The sequence below is a fragment of the Cervus canadensis genome, chromosome 7 (assembly GCF_019320065.1).
Source record: "Cervus canadensis isolate Bull #8, Minnesota chromosome 7, ASM1932006v1, whole genome shotgun sequence".
NCBI classification, from domain to species: Eukaryota; Metazoa; Chordata; class Mammalia; order Artiodactyla; family Cervidae; genus Cervus; species Cervus canadensis.
The window spans coordinates 44114320-44129298 of NC_057392.1; the positions used below are offsets into that span (position 1 = coordinate 44114320).

At 37.1% G+C, this 14979-nt stretch overlaps 1 protein-coding gene across 2 annotated transcripts in view; it reads left to right on the forward strand.

The window, feature by feature from the left end:
* SEC22A (SEC22 homolog A, vesicle trafficking protein) overlaps window positions 1-14979 on the forward strand; it is a 78836-nt gene that overhangs the window by 56149 nt on the left and 7708 nt on the right. For both annotated transcript variants that reach the window (XM_043473155.1, XM_043473154.1), the window contains one exon: window positions 9741-9806. In XM_043473155.1, the coding sequence (XP_043329090.1) occupies window positions 9741-9806 (66 nt within the window). The remainder of the gene's footprint in view (window positions 1-9740; window positions 9807-14979) is intronic.

Sequence of the window (14979 nt, forward strand, 5' to 3'; positions counted from 1 at the left end):
CCTAGACTAAATTCACCCCAACAACACTGCTTTCTCATTTGACCCAGGGAACTGTAAAATGTTCCATGTGGGGTTTTTAGCTATCTGGAGGCTAGGGACACCTGGTTATGTTACTCTCTCAGCATTGTTTTAAGTCTTTGTTCTGCCATAACCCAAATACACTCATCAACAGTTGAGGTTCTTGAAATAGTGATGCTTTAAGAGAGGAGTGAGGAAACAAAAGAGTACAAAGTTGGGGGAATATAATCTACAGATACTTTGTCACTCATCAGTAGTTTTAAGGTATTTTCCAGCAAATTTTGATCCTCTCACCTAAATGAGAATTACTGCTTTTGGAAATTTACTGGACCAAAAGTAGAGATTCCCATTGTTCCAGTTATTGGGGTTTTTACGTCTGTATAGAGAGAGTGTTCTGGTAAGTGACTGGAGCTTGGAGATATGTTTCCTTGTCTTGTTATGAAAATAATGAAGGAGTTCTATGTAGTGTTGGATTCCATGTAGTGTTGAATTCCTGAAAGATGGAATGGACACTAGGCTAACAAGTGGAGAAAAATGTCAGATTGCAGAGAGCACTGTGATAAACTTAGAGCTCTTACCAGGATGAGATTAGTCGTGCAAACTAGATTAATTTCAACAGTACATCCTTTATAGCTTGAATTAACCTGAAAGAAACTATATACAACATTAGGGACCTGAGTTCTCTCTCTTTTAATCTTCCCTCAGCATCTCTTTTATCATTGTATATGACTTATGTTGGCTAAAAGGTTCTTTTTATTTTCATTAAAGCCACTAAACTTAAGACATACTTCTTAATCTTCTCTCTGTTCATCACTGTACTTTGTGTTTGGGATAATCTCTACAGTTGCTGTAGATAATTTTTGATCAATAAAGTAGATCTTTTTGAGGTGGTCCACGGTGCAAATTTGAGTGCAAAATCCCAAACATGAGTCTTAAACCTTTATCTGTTCTGAACTAACCTGTGTTGGTGTTAACTCAGATCATGGTAGTAACAGAGGAGATAGAAAGATAGTACCTAGATTAAGTGGCCTCAGCATTTCCTTAATACTTGATTTAAGAGCAAAGGGTTTATTTGGGGGCCATATTTTTAGATCTAGCTGAAAATGTATAGTGTGTGCCCTGAGTGTGAGCAATATATTGATATTAATTTCAAATTTGATTTTTTAAAGCTGTGAATTCTAAATACTCTCCTTAAGTATTAAAAATGATTGCCACGTTTATCTTCTAGTATGTAACTTGGTGCCTGAGGCAATTTAAATTTGAGAACCCGCAGGAATCAACATTCCTGTGTAGTTAATGTCGTTTGAAGGTTCAGCATGAGTTTGTTTCTTCTAGATTAATAACTGATTCTTAGGGTGATAACGAGCAATTTATTACAATGCCAAAGTACTGAAGTTTTTCTTTGGTATCTAAGTTCGGACTGGGGGAGGTTTAGGATGAGTACAGCTTTTTTTTCAAGTTGGTAAATTTGATTTGGTGTTCACAGTAACGTGTAAATTAGATTATTTTCGCTCATTTCCATACTTTGTTCTGAGTTTAGAGATGTTATTGTGAGTTGACACCTCATGCATAAGCTTTTATCACATTGGGCTTATTTTTCCTGTGTTCTTTTAAGGATCAGCCTTGGAACAATGATCTTAATTAGGCTGATGCCAACCAGAAGTAATTCACATGTGGTGCACTAGAAAAAAAACGAGTATTCCGATACAGAAGTAGAAATGCTCATCTGAAAGTCAGAATACCTGGGTCACATTTGCCAATAGCAAACTTTGTGACCTTGGATGGGCTATTTTACCTTGTTGGATTTCATTTTTCTATTCTACAAGAGGAAAGTTTTAGACTACATAGGCTTGAGGATCACTTCATTACTACATCTCTGATTCTAAAATTGTTTGTAATGGATACTATAACTAAAAGTCAACTTGCTTTTATTCCTGGAGTTCTTTATTTCCCATAGATTTGTTACTATCTTTTAAACAAATTACGTACCTATTAAAGCTCAATGGAAGTTTTTATTTCTTTAGTAGCATTATATCTATGTTAAGATGCAGTGATTGCTTCCTTCAAAAAAGTAAATGCATTTTTCGTGTGTTCTGTGCATAAAGAGTTGGAAGGAAAAGTATAAAGAAGAAAAGGAAAATCCCCCAATTTTCTCTTATTTTATTAATACCTACCATATATATATATACACATATCATACCATTATGTAACTTTGTGTCCTTTTTTCCACTGAAGTTTAAAAAGTGAATGTTTCTCAATTATTACAGACATTTAAATAGTATCATTCTAACACATTTTGTGGCTATCATAGGAAGCTTCTGCTTACCTTGACATCCTCATTTTAAAAAATTCTTTGCCTTTACTAGTTATTTTCCAAGCAATATATTGGTACCCTAGCATCCTCTGAAGGTGAATGTGATTTTTAAAAATTTGGACTCTTTACTTCAGCCCTTTCTTCCCCGCCCACCCTTAATCCCATCTCCTGTCCACCCTGCCCCCACTGACTCCCACTTTTGTCTCTCTCTAAACCTCTGCCCCATGTTTCCCCAACCTGTAGCTATTCATCTGCTTTTCATATGCTTCCTCTCTACTGGCTCTGTTCTCGAAGCTCGTGGGCATGTTATAGCCTGCTGATCTGTAAAAAAAAAAACAAACAAAAAAACCCCTAAAAAACTTCTTGATGTGTGTTCCCTTCTAATATTTTAAAAGCATAGACTATACTTGTGCCCCCTATTCCCTTACCTCTGTTCTCTTGGTTTACCATGATCTCTTTCTTCCCTTATAATTCTTTCAGTGACAATTAAGTTCACCAGTGTCTTTGGGTCACCAGATATTGCAGCCATGCTAGAGGCCTTGTTTTATGTGTCCTCTCTGTCTCATCACACATGTTGTTCAGTGCTTGCTTTTGAAAATAATTCATTGTTTAAATTCAAAACTAATGCTTATTTTAGAAAACTTAGAAACAAATAAATAGATCACTGTTAAAAACTTCCCTGGTGGCTCAGACGGTAAAGCGTCTGCCTACAATGCGGGAGACTCAGGTTCGATCCCTGGGTTGGGAAGATCCTCTGGAGAAGGAAATGGCACCCCACTCCAGTATTCTTCCCTGGAAAATCCCATGGATGGAGGAGCGTGGTAGGCCATAGTCCATGGGGTCGCAAAGAGTCGGACATGACTGAGCGACTTCACTTAATAGTTTGATGTTTTACTTTATTCTTGACATAATCTCATCCCTTCATTTCCATGAAACAGTTTTTCCTATTGTATTTTTTTTCCTTTCTCTTCTTGTTGTTCAGTTTATTTGGTAAGTTTCTTCCTCCATCTATCCTTTAAATTGTAGGGTTTGTGTCATGTACTTGGCTTTATATTCTTTTAAGTCTACATCTTCTTGGATATTATCATAATGACTTTAAAAAAAGTTAATGCATGTATATCTAAGACATCAACAGTCATGCATACACAAGTAAAATATGTACATGGTAAATTTCAAAGCCTGTAATTTTCATAATAGGCAATTCTCTTCCCATTTCTCCTCCCCACAGTCAACCACTGGTGTATCCTTCTAGAGAGACTATGTGCATATGTTAGTGAAATGAAGTGAAAGTCGCCCAGTTGTGTCCGACTCTTTGTGACCCCATGGACTATACAATCCATGGAATTCTCTAGGCCAGAATACTGGAGTGGGTGGCTGTTCCCTTCTCCAGGGGATCTTCCCAACCCAGGGATCGAACCCAGGTCTCCTGCATTGCAGGCGGATTCTTTACCAGTGAGCCACCAGGGGAGCCCACATATGTTAATATGTATGTATTTATATATTTACTTATATATTCTTTTAAAATTATTCCTTTGTAAATGGCAGTATATTATTCATATTGATTTGAATCTTTTTTCATCTAACTATGTAAATCATTTCATAGCAGTATATAGAGATTCTTGTTAGTGACTGAATAGCATTTTTTTTTTTCATTTGTATCCCTGTTTCCCCCACCACACAGCATTTTAGTTTGAAAGAATTCAAACTTACAGAAAGGTTTTAGAAAGCAATATAATTAACAGCTACCAAACCATTCAATATCACAGTAATCCAAGTCTATGCCCCAACCAGAAATGCTGAAGAAGCTGAATGGTTCTATGAAGACCTACAAGACCTTCTGAAACTAACACCCAGAAAAGATGTCCTTTTCATTATAGGGGACTGGAATGCAAAAGTAGGAAGTCAAGAGATACCTGGAGTAACAGGCAAATTTGGCCTTGGAGTACAGAATGAAGCAGGGCAAAGGCCAACAGAGTTTTGACAAGAGAACGCACTAGTCTTAGCAAACAGTGCTTCCAACAACAAAAGAGAAGACTACCATGGACATCAGCAGATGGTCAATATAGAAATCAGATTGATTATATTCTTTGCAGCCAAAGATGTAGGAGCTCTATACAGTCAGCAAAAACAAGACTGGGAGCTGACTGTGGCTCAGATCATGAACTCCTTATTGCGAAATTCAGACTTAAATTGAAGAAAGTAGGGAAAACCACTAGACCATTCAGGTATGACCTAAATCAAATCCCTTACGATTATACAGTGGAAGTGACAAATAGATTCAAGGGTTTAGATCTGATAGACAGTGCCTGAAGAACTATGGACGGAGGTTCGTGACATTGTACAGGAGGCAGTAATCAAGACCATCTCCAAGAAAAAGAAATGCAAAAAGGCAAAATGGTTGTCTGAGGAGGCCTTACAAATAGCTGTGAAAAGAAGAGAAGCTAAAGGCAAAGGAGAAAAAGAAAGATATACCCATTCGAATGCAGAGTTCCAAAGAATAGCAAGGAGAGATAAGTGATCAATGCAAAGAAATAGAGGAAAACAAAAGAATGAGAAAGACTAGAGATCTCTTCAAGAAAATTAGAGATACCAGGGAAGATTTTCATGCGGAGATGGGCACAATAAAGGACAGAAATGTTATGGACCTAACACCAGCAGAAGATATTAAGAAGAGGTGGCAAGAATACACAGACAAAGTATACAAAAAAGATCTTCATGACCCAGATAACCACGATGGTGTGATCACTCACCTAGAGCCAGACATCCTGGAATGGAAAGTCAAGTGGGCCTTGGGAAGCATCACTACAAACAAAGCTAGTGGAGATGATGGAATTCCAGCTGTGCTATTTCAAATCCTAAAAGATGATGCTGTGAAAGTGCTGCACTCAGTATGCCAGCAAATTTGGAAAACTCAACAGTGGCCCCAGGACTGGAAAAGGTCAGTTTTCATTCCAATCCCAAAGAAAGCCAATGCCAAAGAATGTTCAAGCTACCACACAATTGCCCTCATCTCGCACACCAGCAAAGTAATGCTCAAAATCCTCCAAGCCAGGCTTCAACAGTACATGAACTGTGAACTTCCAGATGTTCAAGCTGGTTTTAGAAAAGGCAGAGGAACCAGAGATCAAATTGTCAACATCTGTTGGATCATTGAAAAAGCAAAAGAGTTCCAGAAAAACATCTACTTCTGCTTTATTAACTACGCCAAAGCCTTTGACTGTGTAGATCACAACAAACTGTAGAAAATTCTTAAAGGGATGAGAATACCAGGCCACCTGACCTGCCTCCTGAGAAACCTGTATGCAGGTCAGGAAGCAACAGTTAGAACTGGACATGGAACAACAGACTGGTTCCAAATCAGGAAAGGAGTATGTCAAGGCTGCATATTGTCACCCTGCTTATTTAACTTATATATAGAGTACATCATGAGAAATGCTGCGCTGGATGAAGCACAGGCTGGAATCAGGATTGCCGGGAGAAATATCAATAACCTCAGATATGCAGATGACACCACCCTTATGGCAGAAAGCAAAGGAGGACTAAAGAGCCTCTTGATGAAAGTGAAAGAGGAGAGTGAAAAAGTTGGCTTAAAGCTCAGCATTCAGAAAACTAAGATCATGGCATCTGGTCCCATCACTTCATGGCAAATCGGTGGGGAAACAATGGAAACAATGAGAGACTTTATTTTTGGAGGCTCCAAAAATTTTTTTGGGGGCTCACTGCAGATGGTGACTGCAGTCATGAAGTTAAAAGATGCTTGCTCCTTGAAAGAAAAGCTATGAAATTAAAAAGACGCTTGCTCCTTGGAAGAAAAGCTATGACCATAATTAAAAGCATATTAAAAAGCAGAGACATTGCTTTGCCAACAAAGATCTGTCTAGTCAAAGTTACGGTTTTCCCAGTAGTCGTGTATGGATGTGAGAGTTGGACTATATAGAAAGCTGAGCACCAAAGAATTGATGCTTTTAAACTGTGGTGTTGAAGACTCTCGAGACTCCCTTGGACAGCAAGGAGAGCCAACCAGTCCATCCTAAAGGAAATCAGTCCTGAATATTCATCGCAAGGACTGATGCTGAAGCTGAAATTCCAATACTTTGGCTACCTGATGCGAAGAACTGACTCATTTGAAAAGACCCTGATGCTGGGAAACACTGAAGGCGGGAGGAGAAGGGGACGACAGAGGATGAGACGGTTGGATGGCATCACCAACTCAATGGACATGAGTTTGAGTAAGCTCCGGAAGTTGTTGATGGACAGGGAAGCCTGGCATGCTGCAGTCCACGGGGTTACAAAGATTCGGACACGACTGAGTGACTGAACTGAGCTGTTACATACCTACCATTCTTTCTTACTTTCTCTCTTTTTATTTTCTTTTTTTTTTCTGAATCATTGGAAAGTAAAATTGTCAGTATTATGACAGATTTATTCCAAAATTATTCAATATGTCTGTCTTTAGGACTAGAACTTTCTCCTGCATAATCACAATACCTTTATTAAACCAAAGAAACTGAAGACCAATGTAGTATTAGCTAATAAGAAAATCTATTTTCAGATTTCACAATTCATATTTGACCCCAAATATCCTTTAATTTATATTTTTTCCTCTCTCCAGTCTATCAGCCAGTCAAGAAATATATTTTGCATTTCGTTGTCATACTCCTTTATTTCATTTAACTACTATTTAAATATATGACTACTAAACTAGATCTGTAGGTTAAACTCTTCCCTGAAGCTGACTTAAATGTCTACTAAACTTATTTATTAGGATATCTCACTAGCAACTCCAAAATACCTTGTCCAGAATGAACTCACTTTTTCTTCTCTCAAGCCCATTTTTCCTCCTATATTCCCAACTTAGTGTTTGTGTATGCTTAGTCTCTGAGTTGTGTCCAACTCTTTGTGATTCCATGGACTGTAGCCCGCCAGGCTCCTCTGTCCATGGGGATTCTCCAGGCAAGAATACTGGAGTGGGTTGCTATGCCCTCCTCCAGGGGATCTTCCCAACCTAGGAATCAAACACATTGCAGCATCTGAACCACCAGGAAAGCCCAACTTAGTGAATGGTGTCATTCAAATGTTGCCTAAATAGGAGACCTTTGAGTCATCCTATCCTCCTCTTAAAACTGCACAAGCTACTCCGTTTGCCTGGAATTCTTGTCCTACCTTGTCCCACCTTGAAGGTTTATCCTTCAAGATGCAAATTAAGCTTTACTTTCTGTGACAAACCTTCCCTGATCCTTTTTTTCTCCAGAATTAAATGTGTCTCCAGTAGGCTTCCTTAGTACCCTGTACATATACCTATCCCATCAGTTACCACTTTGGATGCAAATTGTTACTTTCTACCAGCCTCTGCCTTCCTGATTAGAGTTGAGCTTCCTCATTTTGTGTTGACTTGTTTTCTGTCCTTGGTTGCATAACACAGTACTTGGGCCATCAGTGTTTAATGAATGACTATTTTTTGAATGGAAGAATATGTTTATAGATATTCTCTTTAGTAAGTGGAAATAAAGATTTTCCAAAGCACAACTCAATTTGGCATTCATTTGTTGAGTTCCTACTTTGTGCACAGTTTCTTGCAAGTAGTAAGATTTATTTTCTGCCTTGAAGGAAGGTTAGGATCTCACTGAGAAGACAAGGCTAGTACATTAGAGATTTAAACAATATTGAAACGTAATCCTAATTATCTGATAAATGATGCACATAGTAACTTCTGGGAAGGAGAAGTTAGTGAATGTTTTTGAATACTTACAGTCAGTTACTGTTTTTTGTGTTTGCCAATATTATTGATATTTCATTGAATCTCTACAACATTTATTTTCAAAAAAGGGAATTGAAGTTAAATATTAATAATAGTCCATGGTCATACAGCTAGCTAATAAGTAAAGATTTGAACCCAGTTCTTATCTACTCCAGAAACATGCTGTTAAGTGTTCCAAAGGCAATTAAGAGAGTTATAAAGTGATAGTGTAAATTTAGGGAAAATATAATATTCGATTTTAAGACAATGAGATTATTGTATAGCCCCACAGTTAAAGGTTATGTAATTATTACAAATTAAGTGTTTGAGAAATATTTAGTATCTTGAGAACATGTTTTATGACATAATGTGAAGTATTAAAAAGTAGTACATAAAAGTATGATTCTATTTTTTTCAATGTACATGTATTTTTGTACAGAAAGGATTAGAAGGAAGTACATAAATGGTTAGCAGAATTCTCCCAAAATTGTGATATTATGTACTATTTGAGTTTCTTTGTAACATTTTGTTTCAGATTCTCTACAATGAACATGAACTTTTATAATCAAAAAAGATCATTGAAAGGACAGAAGAAAAAACAATCAAGCAGAACTTATTTAAAAGTCTTAGAATTATTAAAGTAGAAGGGCTTTTTCTTGACCTTCCTTGTCTCTGGGATAGAACTGGTCTAACCATCCCAGACAGATTAATGGTTTCTATTTTAAGATCCTCTCACTAGGATAAGCCATTTTCTCTCTGCCTTACAGGCACTTCTGTTGCCCAATAGCAAATGGAAAAGGAATGTTCTCTTTATGTTATTTCAAGTACTTATGGTCATGAGAGACACTCCCATGTCTTCTGAAAATTTTTATTGTATAGAAAGATTTTTTTTTTTCCCTAAAATAAGAGCCAAATTTATGTTTCTATCTAGAAGAAAAGAAATTTGATGCTCCTGCTTGGGCTTTATGTTCTACTCCATCAAAAGGCATGAGAAATACAGATATTTAAAAGTAACCAAAGAGAAGTAGGAAAAAATAGGTTTTTACATGTCTCCATTAGTTTTCTTTTAAAAGAAATACTCTTATGCATAATCTCTGTTTTTCCTCTGAGTGGTTTTAACTTAATACATGTGACTGAATTTCCTCATTGGGATTTAGCACACTCTAGTGGACAGTAGCTTTTCAATTTTGGTTGTCTTTTTAAAAAAATTTTAATCATGTCAAATGACTTCATTGGACAGTTCATTGATGTGCTAATTCTAGATGTAAACTATCAGTATTTATTTGAGTCAAGTAGTAATCCTAACAAGCAGGCCTAACTTTATAGGCTGCTGGAGTGTTGTATATTTTCATATGGTTTCTTTAGTGGAAAGTAGAGACATGTTTAATGTTACACAGAAACTTGTTTCCGTTGGCTTTCATCTTCTCTTGGGTAAGATATAATTGATGGAGAAGCCCAGACCTAGAGGAACGCTGGTAGTCTTCCTCTACCTCACACTCCCAGGTTCTTATGATGTGTTTTATGTTTCTCTTTTAGTACTTGAGTATTTTTATATGCCACTTTTGAAAATTTTGACCATTTGTGCATAAAGGTTGTCATATCCTATCCCAATGGATTGTTTTTGGAAATGGGCTTCCACAGAAAGAGTAACTTTCTATTTTATTTTTGCAGAGTGATGGTGAGGACTTTAATTACATTGTTGCATTTTTTCTTGGAACAGCAGCCTGCCTTTACCAGGTATGTACTCTCTCATTTGTAAGAAATACCTTCCTATTATTGCTCATTTCAGGTGTCATTTCTAATTAACTTCTTGGGCACTTTAAATAAAATAATGTCTGAGTTCTTTGCCTCATTTTTCAATTTGAGCCTCTGTTAGCTTTGTGACCCTTTTGAATGGACATAGATCCCAGTGAATTCAGTGTTAGCCCTCTTCCTGTTCTGGGGCTTTATTGGCAGCTGGTCATCAGCCTGTGGCAGTAAAGGCTACGTCTAGATATTCTGGTGACTTATTATTCAACTTGCAGGCTCTGCTTTTACTCCAGGTTGAGGATTTTGTGTTTTTGATAAGGTCTGTGAAGAGGGAACAGCAAAAGCATGGTTTTAGGATATTTAATTTAGCAGTGATGAATAGTGTAGATTGTCAGAGCAAAGAGACTACAAGCAAGGGTATTAGTTTTGAGGCAGAAGGTAATGAAAGCCTAAATTATGGTAATGGCAGTGAAAGTGAAAGTCGCTTAGTTGTGTCCGACTCTTTGCAACCTCAAGGACTATACAGTTCATGGAATTCTCCAGGCCAGAATACTGGAGTCGGTAGCCTACCCCTTCTCCAGGTAATGGCAGTAGGGATAGGAAAAGAAAGGACGGTGAGAAGGAAGACTCCCTGAGATTAGAAGACCGAGTAGATCTGAGACTTCAGGAGAGAGGAGGTTTTGTACCTGAATGATAGGGAGATACATACTCCCATTTCCAAGACCAGAGGAGGCACAGATGTGTTAGAGAAGGGAGAGTTAACCATGCTGATTACCCAGATTCAAGTGTCTTTGCTGAAACATGTTAGAGCAAGCAAGGCCTTTTGACTTAACACTTACAGGTGACACATTTCTCTGTCTTGCATAGAAAAATGTTAGATTCAGTACTGCAAATAAAAGGGTACCTAAAACTCAGAAGAGATCGTTAGAGAAATATATTAAATATATGCGTTTGACTTTTATGTAAAGACATATTAGAAATTTTAGTTTCAGTGACCCCATTTTTTTTTAAATCCCCTAATTTTTCTTAATCATTTATATTAGCTTTAGAAATTGTTTTTCTGTCAAATTTGACAGATTGAGTTACAATGAATGACATTTCGTGCAGGAGATATGAAAGCTTGTCTTCATTGATGTCACAAGTACTTTAATTTTATGAAATATTCTTGTGCAGATTTTGTCATTTAATCTCTACAGTCTATCACAGAGGGTATATTATCCTCACTGTTTTGAAACAGAGAAATCTGAAGCAGTTTCAATACTATCCTGAGATCACATAGCCGGCAAGTGGTAGAGTCAGAACTGAACTGGGTCTTCAGATTTTAAATGTCACATTCATTTCACTATATCATGCTATCTCTAAGCAAAATTCCTATATTTGCATGACTTTTATAATGCTATAAGTTCATAACTTAATAACTTATATGCACTATTTCATATTCTAAAACAATGTGAGGTAAATATGACTTTAAAATAGTTTCATGAATGATTATCCTTATAAAATATACTTTTAGCTGTTTTACCTTAATGAAATAATTTTAAATGCTAATAATAATGCAAAAATGTGTTGAGCTCTTCCTTTGTGGTAAGCCCTTTACATTTCTTATGCCATTTGATCCTCAAAGAAAGCCCCGCACTAATCCTATTATTATCACCATTTTTTACTGCAGCCTAGACAGTTCTTACAGTCAGTCAGTGACTTGAAATCTAGGTGATCTTAGAACCAGTGCTCTTGCCAAGGATAGGCATACCTCTGTTAACTTTCTCAGAACAGATGAAAGTATTGATAGTTGTAAGAGTGGTCTCATGGTAGAGCAGTGTCACCCAGGTCTTCTTTTAACTTGAGAAGTAAACAGATACATACTTTAAAAAAGAAAATTTAAAAAAAATGTCCTTCATATTGACAGGCTTGAAACTGAATGCTTTCCAAATATGATTAGCAGAGTGATAATAATGTTGTTTTTCCCCATAGGAAAAATTAAGTGATTAGGTTTTACCATGTGATATGCTATATCTCCAATTTCAGGATATTTTTTAATCTCCTTTAGATCAGACCTCAAAGGCCACTACTACATTGTTTGTTGCCTTTTCCTCCAGGCTCTGGATACTTGTAGAATCACAGGGTTCAGTCAGATAGAGATCATCTTGATATGGAGCATTTACAATAGGAAATCTGGGAATTCCCTCTCAGTTCAGTGGTTAGAACTCCATGCTTCCACAGCAGGGGGCATGGACTCAATTCCTGATCTGGGCACTAACATGCTGCAAGCTGCATTGCATGACCAAAAACATAAAATAGGAAATCAGAGGAAGTCTGAAGAAACTAGATACTCTACTTTTCCCTCTGTGTTTTATTTTGAAAACCTTTAGACTTACAGAAAAGTTGGGAAACTGGTACACCTAGAATCACCAGTTGTTAACATTTCACAACATTTGCTTTATCTCATTCTTTTTTGTGCATTTATGTATATGGGGTATATACTCATTGTTTATAATGTAAATTGCAGATAAGGTGAATGTGTAAAGTTGTTTTTCTCATTAGACTTTTTATTTTGAGAGACTCACCTGGAGTCGTAAAGCATGCTTGAATAACATTTATCTGTTTCCCCCCAATGTAACCACCTTGGAAAGCTATAATCCAACATCACAATGCACATTGATGCTGTCAAGTATATAACAGTCCTTACCATAAAGACTCCTCATGTTGCCTTTTATAGTTCTCTCCTGCCTCAACCCCAACCCCTCTTTAATCTCTGGCAACCACTACTGTATTCTCATATAATTTTCTCATTTTGAATGTGTTATATGAATGGAACCATGTAGTGTATATAACCTTTTGTTGTTGGCATTTTTTATTCAGCATAATTCTCTGAAAGTTTATCCATGCATGTGTCAATGGTTTGTTCCTTTTTATTGCTGAATCGTACTCCATGGTATGGCTGTACCACAGTTTGTTTGATCTTTCACTCATTTAAAGGACGTCTGAATTGTTTCTAGTTTTTGGCTATTATAAATAAAGGTGCTATAAACTTTCATGGGTGGGATTTTGTGTGAAAAAAAGTCTTCATTTCTCAGAGCTAAGTGCCCAGGAGTACAATGACTGGGTCATGGTAGTTGCATGATTATTAAGAAACAAACTGTTTTCCAGAGTAGTGTACCATTTTACATTCAGCATTGTGGGAGTGATCTAGTTTCTCTGCACCCTTGGCAGCATTTGGTGTTGCCTGAATTTTTTAATTTTAGCCATTCTGATAGATGTGTAGTGATAATCTCATTGTGGTTTTTTTTTTTTTTTTTTTTTTTTTTTTTTTTTTTTTTTTTTTAGTTGGAGGCTAATTACTTCACAACATTTCAGTGGGTTTTGTCATACATTGATATGAATCAGCCATAGATTTACACTTATTCCCCATCCCGATCCCCCCTCCCACCTCCCTCTTCCACCCGACTCCTCTGGGTCTTCCCAGTGCACCAGGCCCGAGCACTTGTCTCATGCATCCCACCTGGGCTGGTGATCTGTTTCACCATAGATAGTATACATGCTGTTCTTTTGAAACATCCCACCCTCACATTCTCCCACAGAGTTCAAAAGTCTGTTCTGTATTTCTGTGTCTCTTTTTCTGTTTTGCATATAGGGTTATCGTTACCATCTTTCTAAATTCCATATATATGTGTTAGTATGCTGTAATGTTCTTTATCTTTCTGGCTTACTTCACTCTGTATAATGGGCTCCAGTTTCATCCATCTCATTAGGACTGGTTCAAATGAATTCTTTTTGACAGCTGAGTAATATTCCATGGTGTATATGTACCACAGCTTCCTTATCCATTCATCTGCTGATGGGCATCTAGGTTGCTTCCATGTCCTGGCTATTATAAACAGTGCTGCAATGAACATTGGGGTGCACGTGTCTCTTTCAGATCTGGTTTCCTCAGTGTGTATGCCCAAAAGTGGGATTGCTGGGTCATATGGCAGTTCTATTTCCAGTTTTTTAAGGAATCTCCACACTGTTTTCCATAGTGGCTGTACTACTTTGCATTCCCACCAACAGTGTAAGAGGGTTCCCTTTTCTCCACACCCTCTCCAGCATTTATTGCTTGTAGACTTTTGGATAGCAGCCATCCTGACTGGCGTGTAATGGTACCTCATTGTGGTTTTTGATTTGCATTTCTCTGATAATGAGTGATGTTGAGCATCTTTTCATGTGTTTGTTAGCCATCTGTATGTCTTCTTTGGAGAAATGTCTGTTTATTTCTTTGGCCCATTTTTTGATTGGGTCATTTATTTTTCTGGAATTGAGCTGCAGGAGTTGCTTGTATATTTTTGAGATTAATCCTTTGTCTGTTTCTTCATTTGCTATTATTTTCTCCCAATCTGAGGGCTGTCTTTCACCTTACTTATAGTTTCCTTTGTTGTGCAAAAGCTTTTAAGTTTCATTAGGTCCCATTTGTTTAGTTTTGCTTTTATTTCCAATATTCTGGGAGGTGGGTCATAGAGGATCTTGCTGTGATTTATGTCGGAGAGTGTTTTGCCTATGTTCTCCTCTAGGAGTTTTATAGTTTCTGGTCTTACATTTAGATCTTTAATCCATTTTGAGTTTATTTTTGTGTATGGTGTTAGAAAGTGTTCTAGTTTCATTCTTTTACAAGTGGTTGACCAGTTTTCCCAGCACCACTTGTTAAAGAGGTTGTCTTTTTTCTATTGTATAGCCTTGCCTCCTTTCAAAGATAAGGTGTCCATAGGTTCGTGGATTTATCTCTGGGCTTTCTATTCTGTTCCATTGATCTATATTTCTGTCTTTGTGCCAGTACCATACTGTCTTGATGACTGTGGCTTTGTAGTAGAGTCTGAAGTCAGGCAGGTTGATTCCTCAGTTCCATTCTTCTTTCTCAAGATTACTTTGGCTATTCGAGGTTTTTTGTATTTCCATACAAATTGTGAAATTCTTTGGTCTAGTTCTGTGAAAAATACCTTTGGTAGCTTGATAGGGATTGCATTGAATCTATAAATTGCTTTGGGTAGAATAGCCATTTTGACAATATTGATTCTTCCAATCCATGAAGACGGTATGTTTCTCCATCTGTTTGTGTCCTCTTTGATTTCGTTTCATCAGTGTTTATAGTTTCATGTAAGGTACTTTGTTTCTTTAGGGTAGATATACTCTA